A 23704-nucleotide genomic window follows, 5' to 3' on the forward strand; every position below is an offset into this window, starting at 1 on the left:
CATAATCTCACAGCACAGTTGAGCAGAAGAATGACCAAATCTGACATTTCAATTAATATTCTCTTTATAGAGCTGGAGCTTGGTGCCGAATTGAGCAAGAGAATTACAGTACTTAACTGTATTAGAAAAACGTTATGCTTACTCTTCTTAAAATGGGTAACTGATTGATTAACTGATCAATTACTCACTGTCCTGTCATTCTGAACTCATATGACTTTATTCTTCGGTGAAACACAAAAGTAAGTCTTCTTAAGCCAAACAATAGTTTCATGTGAAGAACAGACAGAAAAGTAAAGTGAGAGTTCACTTAAATATGGAAATTCTGTCATCATTTAAATCACCTCATGCCGTTACAAAACTGCATGACTTTCTTCCGCAGAACACAAAAGTTATTTTAAGTTGTATATTTGATATAATATTAGTATTTTAAGTCAAACTTTTTTGAACATTGAAAGTTTTCCAGTTTTCCCCTTGTTCTGGTCTGTTCCTTATACAAACCCATCAATTGACTTCAGAAGGTTTAGAACAAAGTGAATGAGTCATGAACATTTTTTGGCGTTTTTTTTGTCCTTCGTAGTATAAATTACAATCGACTTTTCTTATATAAAAATGAGCAGCTGGACATTCTGCAAAACATCTTTTGTGTTCCACATAAGAAAGGAAATCAAAGGAGTTTGTAACAGCATGAGGGTGAGTAAATTACAGAATTTTGTATTCTAGTGAACGGAATGGAATTAGTGACAGATCTTTTTCGTGACATTCAAATTGGATTATCAAAAAGAAAAAGAAAAAATGTAGGGCAGGGACTTGGTTCTATTCAATAATATTCAAGATCTATTCAAGATCAATAATATTATAAAATAGAAAGAATTTTCATTTCATGCCAAGTTCAAAACTATTCACAAATGCAATAAATGTGAATGACAAACTTAAAGCTTAAGGATCATTCTTTAATTATGTCTCATTTTCAGAAATGACAGAAAACCTGAGTGAAAGAGGGCAAGAAACACTAAGAAGCACTGAGAAAGCAGGATAATTGCGGCATTAGATGAATGTGGTATTATCAGAGAGGAGTGTAGTTGTCTCTACTCGTTTGAGATGCCGAAGATCAATGGCACACTGATCTCTCCCATCACTTTCCGCAGATCCTCGGCGCCAAGAACCTAAAATAAACCTTCAACCTTCAAGTCCCAAGCCTGTACTGATTCCATAGAATGCAGCATTGCTGAGCATGCAGCTACCACAAGAACAACAGACATACACCTGGACAGACCAAAAACTTTATTTGGTTGGTTTAAAAAGAATATTTCTTGTTTTTGATGCTGAGCTCAGCATAATCTCACCACCGAGATTGTCTGTCACAGGTGTTTGTCCTGCCAATTAAAGACTTATTTCTAGTAGCAAAACACATTTAATTGGCTGCACATGCCAGACCAATTAAACCATAATTAGCAGCTAGGAGTGAATGCACAAATGTGCTCTAATTAACCTTTCAAAGCAAAACTGAAAAATTCTCTTTTCCTGAAAATCATTGTTCTGGCATCATTTTTATAACAAAGCAAACCAATCTCATGTCAACTCTAATAACAGGTTGTAGAGTGCAAGCACAAAAGCTGTTGAGATGCATTCGGTAGAAAATGTATTAAAAACTTAACCTCCGTACAACTTAATACCTATTCCAAATTGATTTTCAAGCTTTATGTAACCAACATTCTGGTACAAAAAATAAGGTGTGATTCACATGGTCAGGGTGTTTATTTTGATTCGCACATACTGTGTGCAGCAGATTTGCCTGCAGAGACTTTGTCAAGGGCTCTACCGAGAATTTGAAGACATTTGTAGTACAGCGAAGAGACTGTGGGGATTTACAGTTTATCTCAGACAGAAAAGCAAAGCCACCAAACATGGTCTCCAAGGAGTCATGCGTTACCATGGAACTCTGTTGCCTTGGGGACAATGGAACCTATAACTTCAGGATCTAAACTGTAGAGAAAGTTAGGCGGAATATGCAAATGAGGTTCTGAAACCAAACAAAAAATGTAAAGACTTATAGTGCTTTTCCACTGCATGGAAACTTCACTGCACTTTTTTCAGTACCACCTCGGCTGAGGTTCCAAGCGAGCTGTACCGTTACCAAAATGTGACTGTAAACCCTGCTAATCACTGATTGGCCAGAGAGAATCGTCACTACCACTGTCATTGAACTTGCGACACAACACACCAGACCCGCTAGATTTAAATCAGCACAGCCAGCGAAGGATCGAATGCAACTTTTTTTTTTAACAAATGCAACCGTTTTGAATGAGCGCATCTTTTTTTTTAACAACCAGTGGAAAAGCGCCATTAGTTCCACCAAGAATGAAAAATGTGTAATTTACTCACTTTCATGTCGTTCCAAACCTGTACTGTATGACTTTACTTTCTACTGGACAACACAAAAGATGATATTTTGAACAACGTTCAAGAACTTTTTTCCGTAAAAAGAAAGTCTGTGGGAACCAAAACAACATTAGACCCCACAAAAGTTCATTGTTTAGGAAAAAAACACTGACTCTTTAAAATATCCTCTTTTGTTTTCGACAAAACAAAGAAATTTATTCAGGTTTGGAATAGCATGATGGTCTGTAAATGATGCCAGAACCTTCATTTCGGGTGAACAATCGCTTTAAAGGAGACCCATTACGCCTTTTTACAAGATTTAATATAAGTCTCAGGTGTCCCCAGAATGTGTCTGTGAAGTTTCAGCTCAAAGTACCCCACAGATCATTTATTATATCATTTTAAAAATGCCTATTTTGAGTGGAAGCAGAAACCTTTACTTTGCCTTTACAGCTCGTGACTCAGATACTCTGTCAAAAAACATCTGTTTGGTTTTGATCGCGCTGAAATCATGGGTTTTAAACCATATTTGTTTAAACTTCTGATATAGGGTTTTCTGAGCACACGCGTTCGAAACATGCACCCAGCAAGCGGCTGTCACACGGCATGTGAGGATCTTTCATGTCCTATTGCACTTAAACTGTCAAATACCCACTTAAAATTTAAGTTTATGTTAAATACATGAGTTTCTGTACAAAAACAGTCGGTAATGTTTGTGAAGGTAAACAGCTGGGAAAGAAATTGCATGTTTATATTAGATCTGTGTGGCAGCAGCGTAATATACGGTATATTAAATCAATAAATCCACTGCTCTCTTGTCTCCTCTGAGGCTGAGACTCTACATAGTGTCACTTTACTATCTGCGCCACTGAATCTGACTACTGATGATCGTCTTTTGCAAATTTGACTATCCAATCATACGTTTGTGGGTGGAGTTAGTATAAATAGCCTCTGCCAACAACCAGGCTATTTGCACTTAAATAGACACTCCGATTTATTTTTTAGATTCCCAACAGTTAAACAGTTGCCCACAGAAAAAAAAACAGGGGGTGCACCCTCAGCATCCCCACTTCCCGCGCCTCTGCTGGAGTGTTTTTTTCCCCCACGTTGGTATGCATTGGGGACCTGATTTTAGCACTTACACATGGAAAAAAGTCAGATTTTCATGATACGTCACCTTTAAGTAAACAAGTAGCTTGTGGGAATGTTTTTCCTTTATTTACGCACATTTACAGTTGAAGACTGTCCAGTGAAAATTGTTTTGAGTAAATGTGAGCCATATGGATAAATGTGACTAATGACTTAATTTCATCTCATTCGTCTCCTGCAGAGCCGCTCAGCTCTACACCCCGCTAACTCAGCTCTCCAGGAGCTCATCTTCCTCTGCTTAGACACCCACCACCCTCCTGGGCGCAGAGAGACACTGTGGATCCAGGCCTCCTGCTGAGCTGGAGGAGATACAAGGCCTCAACTTAGTGGCCATTAGAGATTCATGATTAATGGCGCTGTATGGTTCCATCGCTATGACGACTCAAATGAGAATGATAATCTAATGCAATTTCAGTGAAGCAGCTGATTAAAAGTTTGAAAGTGAGATGGTGTTTTTAATGGAAGTCAGTCTGATAGCTGGAGATCCAATCAAAAACAAATTAATGACGTCAAAAAGACACCAACTTTAAAGAAAATGTCTATTATTTAAAGGGATAGTTCACCCAAAAATGAAAAATCTGTAATTAATTACTCACCATCATGTTGTTCCAAACCCGTAAGACTTTAGTTCATCTTTGGAACACAAATTACTATTGTGAACGTGTGTCAAAGACTGACACGGAAGAGAAGAAATTGTTGAATAAAGTTGTTATTTTTGTTTTCTTAGCACACAGAAAGTATTCTCGTAGCTTCGTAAAATTACGGTCGAACCACTGATGATATTTTAACAATGTCCTTACTACCCTGCTGGGCCTTAAAAGTGTTAGTTGCGTTGCTGTCTATGGAGAGTCAGAAAGCTCTCGGATTTCATCAAGAATATCTTAAATTGTGTTCCGAAGATGAACGAAGGTCTTACAGGTTTGGAATAACACAAGGGTGAGTAATTTTCATTTTTGGGTGAACTATCCCTTTAAATCTCTGAGAAGCATATGCTGGTTTTGTTCTGTTTTGCCACTAATCTCTGTTATACTGCTTTTTAAATTGTTTTCATCACCATGGCAACCAAAATGCAATTCAACTCTAGCATTCAAACTCTGACAGCAAGAAAAGACAGATTTAGAGACACGCCAGATGAACAAATGCACTTTGTTCAGACCCTCAGTCCAAATGCATATGCAATTGTAATCTGCTCGTATTTATCAAGTGTGAATGACAAATAAATAAAATCACGTGAAATACGATTTATACAAATCCATTTCAAGCCACATTCGTGGTTTGAAATCCTATTCAAATCACATTTATGGAAATCCGTTTCAGTCTGACCACTCTGATCGGATTTCACACAGCTTTTTTGCTTGTCACTTTCTCACACCATGTACAACCTAAACATGTCAGACGTTGTTGTATGAAACATACTGAAAGCTGGTGCAGAAACAATGTTGTCGAGTGGAAAATTACCGTACACTGCTAGTCAGCCTGCACTCTTCTTTGAGGTTTGAAACCGATGGAGACAGCAGCACAGAATAAAGCCATGCCAACAATCTGTATTGCAAACCCCGCCACAGGACACACAAATCTAATCTGAACAATTGCATTATATAGATAGTCCATTTAGATCAGATTCCAATTCGATACACAAAATAATCAGAACTGCACTGGCAGTGTGATCAAAGCTGAAGTTCATAGAATGTAGCACTTTTAAAAAGTTTTTAAACTAACCCAGTATAGCGATGACCTCGTCATCCTGGATGACCTCCAGTGACCCTGACACCATGAAGCAGAGCAGGTCCACGCTTTCACCCGCATGGAAGATGAGGTCACCGGGGGCAGAGTGTATCATCTGGAACTCCACGGCCAATGAGCGCAAGCATCCGTCACTGGCCAATCGGAACGCTGGGTGCTCGTTGAACACCTTCCTGTTCAGGTGCACGCAGATGTCTGCCCGCATGTCCTTGGGGCAGATGGAGAGCACCTGTGCACAGATGAATTTCCAATTTAGTATTTTCCATGAATAATACCAAAAACTTCAGCTATGCAACCATCACATCTGTTTCAGTCTCACCTTCTCTGTGTCGATGCCTTTGGACATGGACCACGTGGAGACGATGTAGTCCATCACTCTCTCACTGAGGCCTTTGGGCACCTGGTAGAGCTTGAGGAAATCCCGCACGTTATTCAGCATTTCGTGGTAACGGTTGGTGTTTGCATACATCTGCTGGAAAATGGTCGTCACATTACCGAAGATAGTGGCATAAAGGAGAGCTACAGAACAAGAGGAGGGAAAAAAAATTATCATGTCAGACAGATTTGAAATGAGAACTCTGGTTACTTTTTTAGGGTCTGAATATGTGGCTGACTAAAGTACTTAAATATTAAATCAATCCTTCAATCATTTAACAAAAAAAAAAAAGTACTAAAAAAAATCTAAAATTGTACTAAAGGTTTCAAGCATTTAAATAAATAATTGTTATATTTGTAAATACTAGCTTTGGATCATAGTACTTAATTATATATTTAACGTGTTGTTAAATTTACCAACATATTTTATAATTTGGGGTATTTCAAAATATTACTTTTAACAATAATTATTTTCCAAATTACCTAATGGACAAATCATGAATTTTCAAACCCATACAAAGCTTGTAATAATGAAAGTCACTGGATGTCACTTGGAAAAAAAATGTAAGACCAGAAAATAACTTAAGTATTTATAAAAATTCAATTTTACAAGGATATCTGGTAACACTAAAGCCTTTATGTATAATGCATTAGAAAAGGAGTTTTAATGCATTAATAGTGTCTTGTAATGCACCTTATAATGTAAAGTAAATGAATAATTGTAATCATAGTTAATACATTATAACACTTATCAATTCATTGTTACACTACGCATTTTAAATTCAGTTATAATTATTTACGACAAGATATAATTACAATGCACATTATTAATAATTACTATAATGCATCATACCATTTATTGAGCCTTTATAATGCATTATACATAAAGGCTTTAAGTAAAGAGTTACCGGACATCTTTTATAAGAAAACTGAAAAATGAGTACAGGTATAATGTAAACTTCTGTTACTGTTTTTATTGCCTTTCTCATGAGTTACCACGGTCTCTTCGCTCCTTGTTTCTATGGCAACCTTCCCTGAAATAGCTTTCCAAATACTTCCACTCATAACCAATAAGGGAAGAGCGGGAACAGAGAAGAAAGCAAAGTGGATGGAACATGATGAGATAAAAATGGATGATGAAAAGCCAACGAAATGACCGAGAATTTGTACAGTAAGAAAAATTTATTTTGATCACCGAAAGACTGCCAGAGAAAGGCAAAGAGAACCAAGAGTTAATGGGAGGAGAAGACACAGATAGAGAGAAACTGACAATAAGAGAGAGCTGGGAGGATGACGAGAGTGAGTTGATGGGGTATTTCTTCTCTTAGTGTCTTTCTGATTCTTATTTTGGATATCAGCCATCTGACTCTCCTGTACTGAGAGAAAGAGACCAGACACACAACTGTGACCAAAATATTAACCTCATAAACACTCCAAAGTGTGTGTCAGTCATTTAAAGCAAAGGAATTCAGAAAGAACTTTTATTTTACGTTCTGATTACTGAAATACCGTGGCTCTGTTCATGCTGAAAACTGATCAAATATCCCCCTATGTTTTTAATAGGCCACAAATCAGACTGAAAGCATCATAAACAAATCACTCTTTTGGTCATATCTGGATCAGTATGACTTGAGAAACAAAAATCTGTTGTTTAATTTTAACAGATACATTAAAGGTGAACCTCCATGCAAGATGTGAGCGAACTGTGAATCAGTTGTTATTAATCAGCTCTGTGAAACAAAACATTTAAAATACATAATTGCACTGAACTGACTTTAGCAATTCTACTGCCATTTTTGGTACAGGATTTTTAAATTAAAGATGCCATTAAAACATATCTTAACACTTTTAAGAAATGCAAAAAAATAAGTCCAATAGGTCTTTAAAGGGATAGTTCACCCAAAAATGAATATTAGCCAATGATTTATTCACCCTCAAACCATCCTAGGTGTATATGACTTTCTTCTTTCAGATGAATACAATCTGAATTAAATTTTAAAAAAAATGTCCTGGCTCTTCCAAGCTTTATAATGGCAGTAAATGGGGGTTGAGATTTTGATGCAAAATAAAGTGCCTCCATCCATCAAAAGTGCTCCACACAACTCAGAGTGGTGAATAAAAGCCTTCTGAAGTGAAATGATGTGTTTGTGTAAGAATAATATCCATATATATTGCAGCGGATGACGTTGGACGTAGGTGTAGTGTAAGCTCCAGTGAGAATCTGCTGGTCTCTTGAGACCCAAGTTTAGTTTACAGCAAAGGAAAACCAGTCTCCTCTTGGCTTATATCGAAATCCTTGGACGTTTTTTCTTTACATCCTTGTTTGGTACTTCTAATTCGTGACCGATGTTTTGTTTTGCTCTTTGGCTTTCGTCACTTCTCGCCCGGAGCTTACGCTATGCCTACATCCTACGTCATCCTCTGGAACGTCACTCTTGTGAACGATCGTATGACAGTTAGTGGAAGCTAGAGATTGCAGTTTATAAAGTTATAAATATGGATGTTTTTTCTTAAATAAACACCTCTATTCCACTCAGAAGGCCTTTATTAACCTCCTGGAGCCATGTGAAGCACTTTTTATGATGGATATTTTGCTTCAAAATCTCGATCCCCATTCACTGTCATTATAAAAATTGTATTTGTCTGAAAGAAGAAAGTCAATCATAGTAAATCATGGGGTAATTTTCATTTTTGGGTGAATTATCCCTTTAATGGCCAAAATAATGTGCAAAAATCATCACCTTACCATTGCATGTGAACTATTAATACTGAATATATTTTCAAGTCCTAACTGGATGAGTTCCCCACAGTGACTTCAGCATCAGTCAGAGACGATCATAAAAATCTGCTTGTTTTGAACAGCTTGTAATAAATATAAACATTAATAACTAATCATGAGGGATTTAGAGTTTATCTGGCATATGTGAGTAAAATACAACTATATTCTAACCCTACGTATCACCCAGTGAGATTTTAAGCTTTTTATCCAGGTGTAACTTCAGGGTAGGTATGGAGAAATTTATAGAGCAAATGGCACGGATGGTGCATGAGGGAGAGTCTCAGGGGAACCTGTACAAACTACCACACATAATGAGGCCTTCTAGGACCTCACTACCACAGAGACAGACACACAGACAGAGAGCTGTGGGTAAGTCAGGAATAAAGACAGAAGATTCAGATCTTTAGTGAAACATGGAAACAAAAGAGAAAAGATCTTGACTGAAGGATCAGAAGATGAGAACAATGTGTTCAAATAATTACAGACAGAGAAAGAGAGAATGGATCTCTGCACTGTGTACGAGCCTCATCAAAGAGTCATCAGACCAGCTAACTACAATTATTCTCTTCATTAATTGTGTACTGCTGTGTTTATTGTGTGTGTGTGTGTGTGTGTGTGTGTGTGTGTGTGTGTGTGTGAGATCATCTCCAGAGTAGATCAACAGCCCTGTTAAAGGCCTCAGGCTGAAAACAACCTCGTTTCTGACCTTACACTCTTACAACTTTGCAATCTCAGAAATAATGGCATAAAAGCTGCCACTGGGGTGGTACCCTCTCAAAAGGTACTAACATGAATCTTTAAGGTAATAATATGCACTCTTTAAAGATCAATTTTTAAAGGTGTACCTTTTAAAAGGGTACTGCCCCAGCGACAATTTTTGTACTCTTTTCTGAGAGTGTGGCCTTAGACACATGAGAGAAATCCCTTTTTCTAACATCATGCTGACATTTGCTTAGTCATATGCTGGTCACACTGCGCTGTTTCTTGCAGTTCCTTGAAGAGCCTTACATTTCATGCATTAGTACCCACAACAGCATCAACAGTTCATTTGAGCATCCTCTTAAAGGTTCATAATGACCCATAATGACAACTCCACCTGTGTGATGTCATATTAAAGTTAAAGAATATTACAGGTCAGGAAAACCGTTTTCTGGGTCAAAAGCAGGAAAATGCCTTATGATTCACAGATCTAATGGGGGTATTTTTACAAGAAGGCAGAGAAAATGAAAATGAGTTGGAGCAGAGATAGGAGGCAAGTCATGTTAGAGTCAACTAAAAAAAAAAAAAAATGCTATAAGGCAAAATCTCTTGCGATCACCATTTATTTGATCAGAAGTATTAATTATTATTTTTACATTTAAAATTAAAATCTGTTTTAATTAATCAGCCATTTCTCCAGTCTTTAGTGTCACCCGATCCTTCGAAAATCATTCTAATATGCTGTTTTGCTGCTAAAGAAAAAATTATTATTAATTAATCTTAAAGATTTTAGTTTCATTTTAGAACATTTTAATGCATCTTTGCTAAACAAAACCAGTGAGCTCTTCAAAAAAATATTACTGACACCCTAAACCTTTGAACTGTATTGTAAAAAAAAAAGGAAAAAAAAGTAGAAATATAATTAAAAATATATATAAAAATAACCACACACACACACACACACACACACACACACACACGTGCAAAAGTCTTAGGCCACTAGTATTTTCACTAGCCTAAATTTTTTTTTAAAGTCAGCCATTTCTATCTCTTGTTGTAGTGTGTCAGTAGGAAATATCAGTTCACATTTCCAAACATTCATTTTGCCATCAATTGCAATAGTCCAGTGAGATTTTTGCTTGCACAAGGAGTCTGACAACAGCCAGAGCTTCACACAGAGATCTGATCTCACCATCATCCAGTCTGTCTGGAATGACATGAAGAAACAGAGCAAATTGAGACAGACTAAATCCAGAAGAACTGTGGCAACGTCTCTTATAAAATTAACCTTATAAACTTGTATCCTTAAAACATGGTTGAGGCCCATGAGTGTGCATGGGGGTCAGTGGGGCTTCTATGTGTGTTTAGGCGGGTCAGCACTGACATAATGCTAGTAATTATGATCACATCTTTGTTTAGTCTCCAGAGTGACTCCTCACCACATGCACAGATCTGGAGAAGGACATTAACAACGATTGGCCTCGTTCCTTCATTCTGGCCAGTTATATGTCCCTCTATCCACCAATCTCTCTCTATTACTGTCTCAGAGTTATTTCTGAAGGAGATGCACTAGAAGCAAAGCACTGCTGTCTGGGACGACAGAGGGGCCAGATGAGATTAGTCTGAGTTATTCTGACAGAGGAGAGAATAAAGAGACAAAAGAGTAAAGAAGCAAGAAAGGAACAGAAAAGAGACCCCGTTTAACCTGGTATTAAGATTTGCTTTGGCTGATTCGATGTCCCAGCTGAAAATGACATCTATCTACCCCGATCATCTGTGATCAGATCACTTAGCCAAGGCAGGTCTGAAAAATAAGACATGAAAGAAGACAAGCACTCACATCCGACCATCATCATGGCCACAGAGAAGATCTTCTCTCCGTCTGTAGTTGGCGCGATGTTTCCGAAGCCAATAGTGGTCAGGCTGGTCATGGTGAAATACAGTGAAGTTATATACAGAGAGTCTTTCCCAGGGCCACCCTCCCATTGGCCAGTCCCACTGGCATTGTACCGATATGGGGATCCAATGCTGGAGGCTAATTGGTAGAGCCAGCTGTCAGTCTTGATGGTGTTTGTTTGTTCGTCAATGACCTCGTAATCTCCAATGCTGTACCATATGCAGGCAAGCCAGTGGGCCACCAATCCAAACACACAGACCAGTAACACGAGTACAGCTGCACCGTACTCCAGATAGTGATCCAGTTTACGTGCAACACGGCCCAATCGAAGCAGTCGAACCACCTTCAGAGAACTGAACAAGCTGCTGATGCCCTGGAAAAGTGAAAAATACATTACAGACAGTAACATTTAGTATCTACTCTAAAATAATCTAATATATGCTTTACCTTTAACATGTCTGTAAAATTTTGCCTGTTGTAAATATATATATATAGACACACACAGAATACATATCTTTCAGACACAGATTTGCTCTTTATAAACTCATAATTAAACAATCATCTACATGCAGCACACAAAGAGAAAAGCAATTTGACATTTAATCTGTCTCCTTTAAAATTCTTCCATTGTCATTTCCCAAAAAGTTGCTTAAATAGACCATTGAGAATAGTATTTCGCACCCAGCAAATGGACGCTACATTCTGAAACAATGAGCGCAATTCAAATTTTTCAGTTCACTGAATTGCACAGTCCTAATTGCACTAAATAAAATTCTGCAAACAGTTTGTTCTAAAGCTGAGCCAAGATGACAGAAAGAAGGTGCGAAAGCGGTTGGACATCAGAATCACTTTGCGGGGAGAACGCTCTGTTCACCCACATGACCCAACAACATTAAAAGGCCTCTGAAAATTTGATGTCAGGCAGCACTTTAGTCCTTCCACTGCATGAAAACATTGCCGTTCGGTCCAGCCTGACCTAGCATGACCATCTGAAGCATCTCCTTTCCTTTAAAGTGCAAATTCAGTTCCAGACATGCAATGAAAGATTAGAGTGAGCAGAAATGACCAACAATGCAGCCTGCTATATTCACATAACACATAAACCCCAGTCCTATCCCAGGATTGCAGAAGCAAATAAATAAATAAATACAAAGCTTGTTAACTATAAGTTTAGACACATTAATGGACATTTAATTGTTAGGCACAGAGCAAACAAAAATGTAACTTTAAATCAGTAAGCCTGAACAAATACCAGAAAAGTGACACTAGCCAAACAAATATACTACTGAAAATGTATGCATGCATGCATATATTAAAACAGCTCCACAAGTTATCATAAACATATTTTTTATGCAACCCCCTAATTTATGTATAAATAGATTAATAATGGAGCTACTAAAGCCTGAAGTCATGTATGCTCCTAATGTTATCTTTCTCTGATGCTGGCCTGCCAGTATCGTCATGACCCCTTTAAATGTACAACAATATGATTATTCCCAATCTTCTTTCTTTTCTTTCTTTTTTAAAATGTTGGGTTTAAGAGAGTTATTCATCTAATTATTGCAAAAGAATATAATCGTTACTATTCCAGCTGAGCTACTTGATGCATCACCTCTTTCTTAAGCTAAAGTCATGATGTAAGGGATCCCGCTTACATCATGACATGAAGGCCTTCTCAGTGGGTTTCTGGTACAGTGAGCAGCTCTGCAAGGTAAAACGTACTTGTACATTAAACTTACATCATGTATAAAGTGAGTCGTGGACTTTTAAGGGCACACGCAAACTCTAAAGAGCTATTAACAAATATGAATGAAAGCCTGCTAGCGTTCAATGAAACCGTGTTTACAGGTGTGTGTCTGGGGCTCATATCACTGCACTGATTTCCTGAGTGAAAGAGAGAAGATGACCCACTGTGTGTGCACTAATCAAAATCTATCCTAAAGCACATAACCTGGACAGACTCCAAGAATATATAACATAAACCAGGAAAGGATGCAAAGGACGATATGACTTTGCAAATGGTTTAGTTTCCAAGAGGAAGAGCTTTACAAATCATCCCACATGACTGCTGAGTATTTGGCCAATCAATACAGTGGGCTTCTTTTTATTTGTATCAGTCTCAAAGCCGCAAACCACACATAGTCAGTTTAATGAATGTCTTGTGAATACTACTCGCATGAATGATTAGAGCTGCAAAGATACTACAACTTCTGTAAGTGAGAGTGGAAGTGAAGTAGGGTTTTCCAGGTACAGTGTTGTGACATTTTGAACTTAAAATTCACAAGTATAATGGTTTTGGCTCGAATGTGACCCTGGACCACAAAACCAGTCGCTAGGGTATATTTGTAGCAATAGCCAAAAATACATTGTATGGGTCAAAATTATAAATCTTTCTTTTATGCCAAAAATCATTAGGATATTAAGTAAAGATAATGTTCCATGAAGATATTTTGTAAATTTCTTAGCGTAAATGTATAAAAACGTAATTTTTGATTAGTAATATGCATTGCTAAAAATTCATCTGGACAACTTTATAGGCCATTTTCTCAATATTTTGATTTTTTTGCACCCTCAGATTCCAGATTTTCAAATAGTTGTATCTCGGCCAAATATTGTCCGATCCTAACAAACCATACATCCAGCTTATTTATTCAGCTTTCAGATGATGTATAAATCTCAATTTGAAAAATTTACACTTACGACTGGTTTTGTGGTCCAAGGTCACAAATAAGCTGTAAAATGGACCAGACTTTATGCCGTCAATCAAAAGTCAACCAGCTGTATGTGAAACTACCTTTCACTGAGGTTATTTCTGGCAAAATTTCTACATTTTCGCAGAGGGATAAATATTTCAGTTCAGCTTTTCTGTCCCAAAACTATCAAGCTCTTCAAAAGTTTAAATGAATTTAAACAAGAACCCTAAAGCATTATCCTCAGCGGAGTACCTTTGAGCAGCCCTGACATGGGTAATAATTGTTCAATCTTTCATCTTTGAGGGGTTGACAGGTAAAAAAAAATTAAAAATAATATCAAATGTTTGAAGCACTGCTAAGTTTTACTTGAAAAAGCCAACTACAGCTTCTCTTCTAACAATAGTGTCAAACATTTTTAGAATATAATACAATTAATATTTAATTTTACTACTAACCCTTTTTTCCAAGTGCTGAACCATTTCCATTCCACTCTGTGTCCTAATCAAGTACAAAGTGACAAAAAGGCAGCTTGGTTTCTCACCTCATCCACGTTTTCGAAAGCGTTGATAATGTCATAGGGCAGACAGGACAGCAGGTCTATTACGAACCAGGTCTTCAGGTAGTTCATCCTGATCAGCTTCGGATCGGAGATCACCTCCCCTCCAGGCCCGACAAACGTGGTGTGGAAATTGAGCACGATGTCCACAAGGAATATGACGTCCACAACGCTGTCCAGAACCAGCCAAGTGACGTTATTCTGTTTGGTCTTGAAGGACACGTTGTAAGGAACCATGATGGCGGTGTAGAAGGTCAGGATGAGGATGACCCAGTCCCAGGTGGTCTTAAAGGTGCAGTAGTGTAAGATGATGTGAGGCGGGGTCTTAGGGGCTTCCTGCTTATACTGCGGAAGAATGTCAGAGCCGAGCTGAAGCACCTGAGGAAAAAAGGTATAAAGAGAGTGAAGGATCTGTAAGACAAATGTATAAGAATCAAAAAGTTTAAAAAAGTTTTTTGACTTTAATATTTATTTTGAATATGACTGTAGGAAAATATCTGGTCAAATTATTTTTATTTAGATTTTTTTTAACTTTTTTTTTGTTTTTTTTGTTTTTTTGTTTTGTTTCCAGTACTTTTGACATTTCTAATAAAGAGATTATCTTAAGGGATAATGAGATTGAAAATGAAATGAAATATAGGAGGACCCTCAGGAAAGTGAGTTTGTTTCAAATATTAATTCTAGCTCTGGATAATTTCCGCTCTTCCCTAGAGAAAACACTGTTTGTTGTATACTATGCATGTTCATATAAACAGAACATGAAGTTTACTCAGAGATTTAAAGCTATTTCCCCTCATAGAGACAATGAAGAACAGAAGATGAAGGAGGGTGAAAGATCGTCGGAGATCATCTATCGATCTGCACTATTTTTAAATTGTTGGTTGTAAAAATATGTCTAATGGAGACGCAAGAATAGAAGACCAATCTGAATTTAAATGTGAAAATGGCTGCATATAGTGTGTTCAATTTTTAATGTTAATAATGTCAGTCTGAATAAAGCGGAGACCTTTACTCTTAGATTAAAAAAAAAAGTAGTTCACAAAAAATATTAAATGTAAAGTTTACAAAAAAAAAAGTCTGAAAAAATTTAAATGCATGTCAAAAATTCAAATCAACAGCATCTATGGCACATTTGAGGCAAAAATTATTTTTACTAGCTTATTTCTTTACAAAAAGGCAAAATTCAAGGTCACATTGATGTACACTGTATACAATGGAAGTGAAAGGGGCCAGTTTTGGAAGATTTAAAAGCATACATGTTATCATTTTAACATTCAGGATATCATTTTACTGAAGTATTAATTCTTCTGTTAAATTATTATTTGAGCCATGCACTCATTACTTTTGAGGGGGCACGAGTGGTTTGTGCACTCCTCATGCTTGTCATGTGACACACAGCAGCCACGGTAGCGCTGTATAACTTGATATTATAACTGAAGCTTGTTTTATTTATTTTTTTCCTTTTTTCTTTTCTCGAAATATTCCCAAACATGTTGACTACATCATGACATATCTCGATTCTCAAATATGTATAAGTAGTAAATGTATTTTGCACATTTATAGATCATGTTAGTGGATCTATAATGGGCAATGGGCAAATTTAATAGCCACGTGACGTTAGTGTAATCTATACGCATAAAACCCGTCTTTTTACTTAAGTGGGTTATCAGATATGGGTGTCATGCCATAAAATATTTCTAATACGACTGACTTTGTATTTAACGCGAATTTAGTAAAAACATTCTAAGTTACTAATTAGCCTATAACTTTCATTGTACATAGAAGAGCAAAGATTTACATTATCAAAGAACATTTTCACTGACTTCTAGCCAGAGGTCAAGCACTCTCAAAAACAATCACTGAAGCTGTTTACACTGTGAAATGAATATCTTACTTACATTCGTACGCACATCTGCACTTAGTTGTTTCTGATGAGAAAATTAAGAGAGCAGAATTCATTCGGAGAGCACGCGCACCGGACACAACAGCGGCGTTGCAGCGATGACTCATCTGAACGCCTCTGACTGGCCATTGCATTCATGTGTGTGATTGGTTATAATCATAGACTGTATGGTTAAATAATGCGCAGCACTGTAAAAACGCGTCTGTCTCTTGCTCAGCGCCAGCCAGCGAATGCGGATTTGAATTTTGCAGCTGATGCTGTGCCGCACTGAATGATCTAATCACGCTGGTGTGATCATATCAAATATAAAAAAATATTATTTGGCTATGTTTTGTCCTTTGGAAGCTGCATTCAAAATCTACTTGGCTCAAAAATCTTTGAATGGGCATGACGCCTCTGATTTGAGCTGTGAAATTGTTCTCATCATTTTTTACAGTCATTTAGGGTTATAGGCATTTTAATTGGATATAATTGTACGAAAAGCTAGTAAGTGCTAAAATCACATTAATACATTTAATCTTTATGTCTTGTGGCAATACTTTCGAAACTAAATATTTTAATGCTTGCATTAACTTCCTTTGTACCTCTCTGTAGCCAAGTAGAAAAAGGTCAAAATTCATTTTTATCACTGCATATTTTAACAAGTGCTGTCGATTAAGTTTAACATAACCTGAATAACCCAGAATTATCCTTTAAGTGATTCAGGATGAATGAATTGGAGAAATTTAATACTTAGTGATTAACAGCAAACCTTAACCAGTAATGCTGCCTTGCAAACACTGTAACAGCACAGATCAGAGACATTAATCCATCATAAAAGCAACCAGCCTTGCGAAACAAACACGTCTTTGAATGCTTCATTAAAAACTCTTCCAAAGATTTAGGCACAATAGACTATGTAAGGATTGTTCCTTACAGACACAAAAAAACCCCCCACCACATTTCACTTCTCTTTAACACCATCACACAACAGTGACAGAGCAATAAACAACAGATGAGAAGAGCAGAAAAGTGAACAGGGGTTATGGAACACACACATACAGTACACTCTTCATCAGTGTTAATTATTAATAGCAGCTTCTGGCAGCGCACTGTAGACTTCTGCTGTCCAACAGACACGTGTGAGATTGCGTTACAGCAGCGTCCTGTGTGTGATTCTATTACAAGTTTGTCCTCCGTGAGATGTTATTTAACATCTCAGGTTATTTAAGTTTTCAATAACCTTGTACTGCGCAGTCAAGGATGTAAGCAAATGCTGCCTATCTGTCTGTGTGTCTGCGTGCGTGGGTGTGTGTGTGTGTGTGTGTGTTCTCACCTCTGCGAGTCTGGAGTGTTTGTGTGAAGTGATGTCGGTTCTGCTCATGGGCGTGAGCTGCTGAATGGTGCTTTTGCTGTTCGTCAACGCTCGAGTCAAACGTGCAAACTTGGTCCAACCTACGAGAAACATATGATGCGTTTTATTAAAAAAATGCAACTCCGAATTGAAAGACAGATGCAATGGGATCATAATATTATGTGCCTTTCAGTTCAATAATTAAATTCTGTGGTGCTTTTAGAAAAAACTCTGCACAACTGAATTCAATTCAGTATTTTGCTTTAATGAAAGTTCTGTACAAATGAAGCATGAATGTGATATTTTTTATAAAAAGTTTCACAAGCTCCTTTTCATTTGTTAAAGTTTGTTAATTTGGTTAATGAAAATATTGTGGATGTAATTTGGGGTCAGCAATTTTTTTTTTTATATATATTTATGAAGTCTGCATTTATTTGATCAAAAATACAGTAAAAACAGTAATATTGTGAAATATTATTACAATTTCAAATAAATCTTTTCTATTTTAATGTATTTTAAAATGTTACTTATTCCTTTGATGGCAAAACTGAATTTTCAGCAGGCATTACTCCCACTCTTCAGTGTCAAATGTTTCTTCAGAAATCATCCTAAATGCTAATGTGTTTATTATTATCAATGCTGTAATTATTTTTGTTTAAACAGTGGCATTTTCAGTATTTTTGATGAATAGAAAGTTCAAAACAACACCATTTATTTGAAATAGATCATTTATGTAACAATGCAAAAGTCTTTACTGTCATTTTCTATCAATTTAATGCATCCTTGCTGAATAAAAGTATTAAATTCTACAAAGAAAAGAAAAGAAAAAAAAAGCACTGACCTTTTTGAATGGTATATGCACACAACAAAAACATTAATCCAAAACGTAAGTCCTGTGTGGCTCAGATATGACTCAGCAAAATGCTTTATGATGAGTAAAAGTGGAACAAATGTTTGCTGTCACTCCTGCAATGAAATATAACTACTGGAACACTGTTGGGAGCAGTTTCAAATCTCTCTCGCTCTGAGTGTATAACGCTCATCTCACACACACACACACACACACACACACACTGGTCAATCTCCTGCAAACATGTTCACATCACATTTCAACCCACAAATCACTTAGTATAATAAACAAAAGTGTGACAATCCACTACAACATCTTCCCTCAAAATTCTCATTACTGTAACATAATTCCCCTTTATTCTCAATAGTAATTCTGATTACTGTGACACAGTAACTGTCTTATTTTAAAGAAAAGAATGCACTTAAAATGTCATTAAAATAGTGTCATAACTGACTAAAAAAACAATGGTCCTAAAATTAGGCTTATACTTGAAAAATATATCATCTCATTTCTTTCTTTTGCTTTTGGGGTGAAATGTGACTTGGACCTTGTTTAAAACAGGTTTTGTGAAATTCACCCACACACACCAAAGCAGAACGTATACACCAGCACTATTAGGATTTTTGGAATGAGACTCTATATAACTTTTTTCAGCTCAATAAACAAGCTCCCACCAGCAAACACACACACACACACACACACACACAGAAGTGCTCGAAAATAACACTTATGTGTGAGTGCCAAAAGGAAAAGCTGGTGATGCTTGCCAATAATAAACAAATATTTATTTATCTGACATACGCACACTAGAGGAAGTGTTTATCTGTCAGAACAAACTCAAGCCCAACAAACACTGCTGGCAAATCTGTTACATGTTCAACATAAACTCTGACTTTTAGAGAATCTATTTGAAATAAATCACTGAAATTGCAAGTACATATGTATAGCGCAGGTGTAAAACTCACCCCTGGTGCTTTCATCTTCAATAGGCTGTTTAAAGACAGTGATGTCCTTAAATGTACACAGGAACAAAACCACTTTGTCATTTTCATTTCGGATCGGTGCAATCTGCATGTAGAACCACACTGGAGTTCCTGTACAAGGTGAGATGTCAAAGTTAGCATTATTATACCATAGTATATATTGTATTTTATTGGATGATAATAAATTTATGTGAGCACATTTTTATGTCCAAGTCAAAAGAGCTCACATCCAAGGATCTATGATAATCCAGTTTCTAATTATGGCTTGGATTTCTTGGGAAAGCTGAATTTTATACAGCCATTACTCCAGTCATCATTGTCACATGATTCTTCAGAAATCATTTTAATACGCTGATTTGATGCTCAAAAACATTTCTTTTTATTATTAATGTTGACCACAGTCTTGTTTTTTTTTGCAGAAACCATGACTTCCACTCAAAAGTTTGGGGTCAGAAAGCTTTTTTTTTGTTTTTTGTTTTTTTAAGAGAAGTAACGACATTTATAATGTCACAAAAGTTTTCAGTGCTGTTCTTTTGAACTTTCTATTCATCAGAGAATACTGAAAATGTATTACAGTTTCCACAAAATATTAAGCAGCAAATGTTTTCAACATTGAAAATAATAACCATTATTAATAACTGAGCACCAATAATAACTGAGCACCAAATCAGCAAATTAAAATGATTTCTGATGGGTCACATGACACTGAAGTAATGGCTGCTGAAAATTCAGCTTTGCCATCATAGAAATAAATTACATATATTAAAACATCTAATCAATATTTCACAATATTACTGTTATTTTTAATCAAATAAATGCCGTACTTGGTCATTAGAGACTTTTTTCAAAAACATTCTAAAAAAATATAAAAAAAAAAAAAAAATCAAAATTCCACTTTTTGACTGATAGTTTACATGGCAAAGTTTAATAAATCAAGTCTCACTTACTGTTCTTTCTGTACAGCAGCACTTCAAAGCAGTTGGACTCATAGTTGTCAAAGGCCTGTCTCACCTTTTCTATGGTCTTCTTGTCTGTCAGCTCCCCATACATAAAACTACAGAGAGAGATTATTCAGAGAGACAGACAGTAATCTCCTATTTTCAAACCAAATCGTTCAGTTTAAGAAGAAAGTTTCTGTATGGTTTTTAAGGAATTATCCCCCCATCAATCCTTTGATTCAGATTTGTAAAGATTCTAATGACTTCAGGAATTCATGCGAGCAAGTAAAATGATCAGAAGGTGTTCAGGTTTCAGATTTCCGCACTTTGCCAACAGACATGAATTATGGTCATATGTTATTACAAAGATTAAAAGATTACAGAAAAATCTGAAATTCATAGGCAACTCACACCTGAAGCAAAGTGTGACCAATTATGGCATGTTTGTTTCTGTTGCAGTCATAGATAAAAGCTTATTAATGACACAAAATTGTCCGTTGTAAGCATGGCAAGAAAAGATGCTGTAAAATGTGATAGTGTGAATTATAGTCAGATCAAGGCTTGGCCAAAAAGACACTTTCATCTATTAAAACGTAAATTCCAAATTCCCAATACCAAACGTGTTTACATCATTTCTAAAAAAAAGAATAATCAGTGATTTTAAGATTCGTTTTACATGTTATCCTACTTCAGGCAGAGCCAAAGTGATGCAACATCTCCACATGGATCCACAACAAATAATTTAAAGCTACAGTTTTATTGTTTTATTCAACAGGCCCCTTAAGGTACTGCAAAACCCGAGATCTCAATACAGCATGAACCGTGTAACACAGTCCTACAGATTTCTATTGTCACATGTATATCCACTCACCTGCATGTGCTGCTTTTCTGCATGACCTCTGCTCTGTGGTATCCAGACAGCTTGCAGAAGCCGTCATTACTATAAACTACAGGCCAGTCCACAATCTGAGCGTTCCCCAGCAAGAAACTTGTCTCTGAAGGTTCAAAGATGACAAAGAATAAAAGAGGGAGTGGGAATTAGTGATCTGACTGCCACACACTAATGCATTCCCAGTCTTTGCTTCACAGTAAATTACTGTCACTGATCTACTTTAACATCTGGTGTACCCTACTCTCTATAATGGGTAGACGTTCAAAAGCTCATAAAATGAAACTACAAAACGCTGTCATTCTTATTGCAGAATGTGAGTGGGATGTTTAAAAACCTCTTATTAGATTCACATTCAAATAGTTTTTTCGCACTTTAACTATCATGTGTTATATATTGTAATCCTCAAATAAGGGTCGTTTGTGATGCAGCATAAAGAAACCAGACACAATTAGAGATTATGCTCCCTCTAGTGGTGGCAAACGCAACGGTACGCAATTTGCCTCAGATCTCTCAAAACCATCAAAAGGACTTCATGACAGTCCTGAGAGATGTGGAGTGAAATTATATCGAGTGCCTTTTTAATCAACTGAACGAGAAATGTCTAATTGTTTAAATTGGATAGGTTATAATTAACAACACACAATGATTCAGTCAATCACGCTGAAATCACGCTCATTTCTCCAGATGTTAAAATCTCTGCTGTTTTTTTTTAGGCTATTATTGTTAAAGAACTAAAATCACTTGACTCAAAAAAACACATAGATTTAAATAATTTTAGCTAGATAAATAAAGAACAAACACTGGGAAATAAAACGTCTCTAAAATATTAATTCTGCAGCGCAGTGAGAAACGTAATATTACGTTTTGTTAGATGACAAAGTGAATTCGCAATGAAAACTGCTTTATGTTAAAATATACATACTGACGAAAGAATTTTCTTTATTTAAATAGTATTTTAAGTTAATCTCTTTCAAAAATGCCTCAACAATATTTTATTAAAAATAAAACAAATCACAGTATGTCCAGCTCAGAGAACTGCAGTCTCTAAAACATAAAGAAAATTTATGACAAAATAAAAGTTACAGCTTTGAAATTTCCCATTAGAGCGTCCAATGTTTCACATCTTAAATATAATAAAATTATTACCATTCGAATAACCCATTAATCACGTTTTAAGTTTGAAATACTGACTACTCAGTAGGCTATGTAAATGCAGAGCAACATGGTCACTGTAATGTCAAGTGAACCAATGCATTTCAGAAAGCTTAAGCGTGCTCCTCACCACTCGAGCGCCGGACGATATTCTCCAGGAAAGTGTTTTGCGGTGCCACCAGCCCTCTCTTTCCGCCGGGCATCGTGCGGCTGTGTGTGTCGCGCTGCTCTCGTCAGGTGGGCACTCTCTGCGCGTGGAGTCTCTGCCGGCGGAACGGGGAGGCTCATGGTAACGTCGCGCTCTGGCTGCAGGGAGCTTCTGCGTGCCACCCGCGCACTCTGGGCTCAAAGCTACAAGTCGGTGGGCACGGGGAGCTCCCCGCGCATGCGCAACTGCGCCGACGCGCACAGGCAGGCGCTGGGGATCTCCAACACCAAGCGCGTTAAATGCGCAAGAGCGCACAACAACTCCTCTGCGCAGAAAAACAAAGGTTAGCTCTTAAGCCTTACATTATAATACCTGACATTATCGCAAAAGGCATCATACAGATTAAAACGTCAAAAAGTCTAATTTCTGTAATAGTAGCTATAGGTGAGATGAGAGGGTAGTTTCAGTAAATATGACATTTTGAGTCGAAAGTCCAATTCCACAATTATTTAGCAGTTGTTTTAAATGTTGGTTTTAAACAGAATCATCTTAAATGCGAAAGTAATTTGTACTAATATGTAGGCTACCATTTAGGTACAAATATGTAGGCTACTGTACCTTTAAGCTACTAAAATGCACCCTTTGGGGGTTAATACTAAGGGGTACCTTTTGAAATGGTATCATCCCAGTGACAGCTTTTTCTTTTTTTTTTTTGGAGAGTTTTTTTAGAGAGATCCATTTGTACACAGGGTTACGCAACAGATGACAGCATGCACAAAAATCCACCAAACTCTGTAAAGAGTTGCTTCTTTAAGACCCCACATATCTGCTTCAGTGCTGTCAGCTTGTGCCTGCCCTTTAATTTCTATTAAGCCTTAATCACTGAACGCTCTCACACTGATGGGTCCCTCACAGAAACACCTGTTCTGCCCTCAACCACCTGCCAACAAAAGACATGATGTATGGAGTGATAAAGGATTCATACGGAGTGAGTCTACATCAACATATTCCTTTAGTTAAAAAAAAAAAAAGCAATCTGTTAAAAGCAATCAGTTTGAGGTCTAATAGTAACATTAATAATATCTCATAATAATATCTCAGATACAAGACTGATCAGAAATGGGGATGGTGTAGTTTGGCATTGTATAATGCACACTTTGGCACTGCAGGGGTGCAACAGCAGTCACCAGGCTAACTGCTGTTTTTTAACTTGTAAAGATGTCCAGGTCAATTAC

The 23704-nt window shown here is 36.8% G+C and overlaps 1 protein-coding gene across 2 annotated transcripts in view; it reads right to left on the reverse strand.

Moving 5' to 3' along the window:
* kcnh5b (potassium voltage-gated channel, subfamily H (eag-related), member 5b) overlaps positions 1-23704 on the reverse strand; it is a 36752-nt gene extending 13048 nt beyond the window's left edge. Inside the window, exons 1-11 of one of the 2 annotated variants that reach the window (XM_058794734.1) lie at positions 23136-23704; positions 22452-22794; positions 21149-21272; positions 20287-20393; positions 19322-19450; positions 17489-17607; positions 16169-16198; positions 14256-14648; positions 10965-11394; positions 5591-5790; positions 5248-5500 (exon numbers count right to left, since the gene is read on the reverse strand). In XM_058794734.1, coding sequence (XP_058650717.1) covers positions 5248-5500; positions 5591-5790; positions 10965-11394; positions 14256-14648; positions 16169-16198; positions 17489-17607; positions 19322-19450; positions 20287-20393; positions 21149-21272; positions 22452-22524 — 1858 coding nt within the window. In that variant the 5' untranslated portion in view covers positions 22525-22794; positions 23136-23704. Of the gene's footprint in view, positions 1-5247; positions 5501-5590; positions 5791-10964; positions 11395-14255; positions 14649-16168; positions 16199-17488; positions 17608-19321; positions 19451-20286; positions 20394-21148; positions 21273-22451 lie in introns of both variants that reach the window. The other variant, XM_058794735.1, reaches the window with a different exon arrangement.

Source organism: Onychostoma macrolepis, chromosome 13 (genome assembly GCF_012432095.1).
Source record: "Onychostoma macrolepis isolate SWU-2019 chromosome 13, ASM1243209v1, whole genome shotgun sequence".
Lineage (NCBI taxonomy): Eukaryota > Metazoa > Chordata > Actinopteri > Cypriniformes > Cyprinidae > Onychostoma > Onychostoma macrolepis.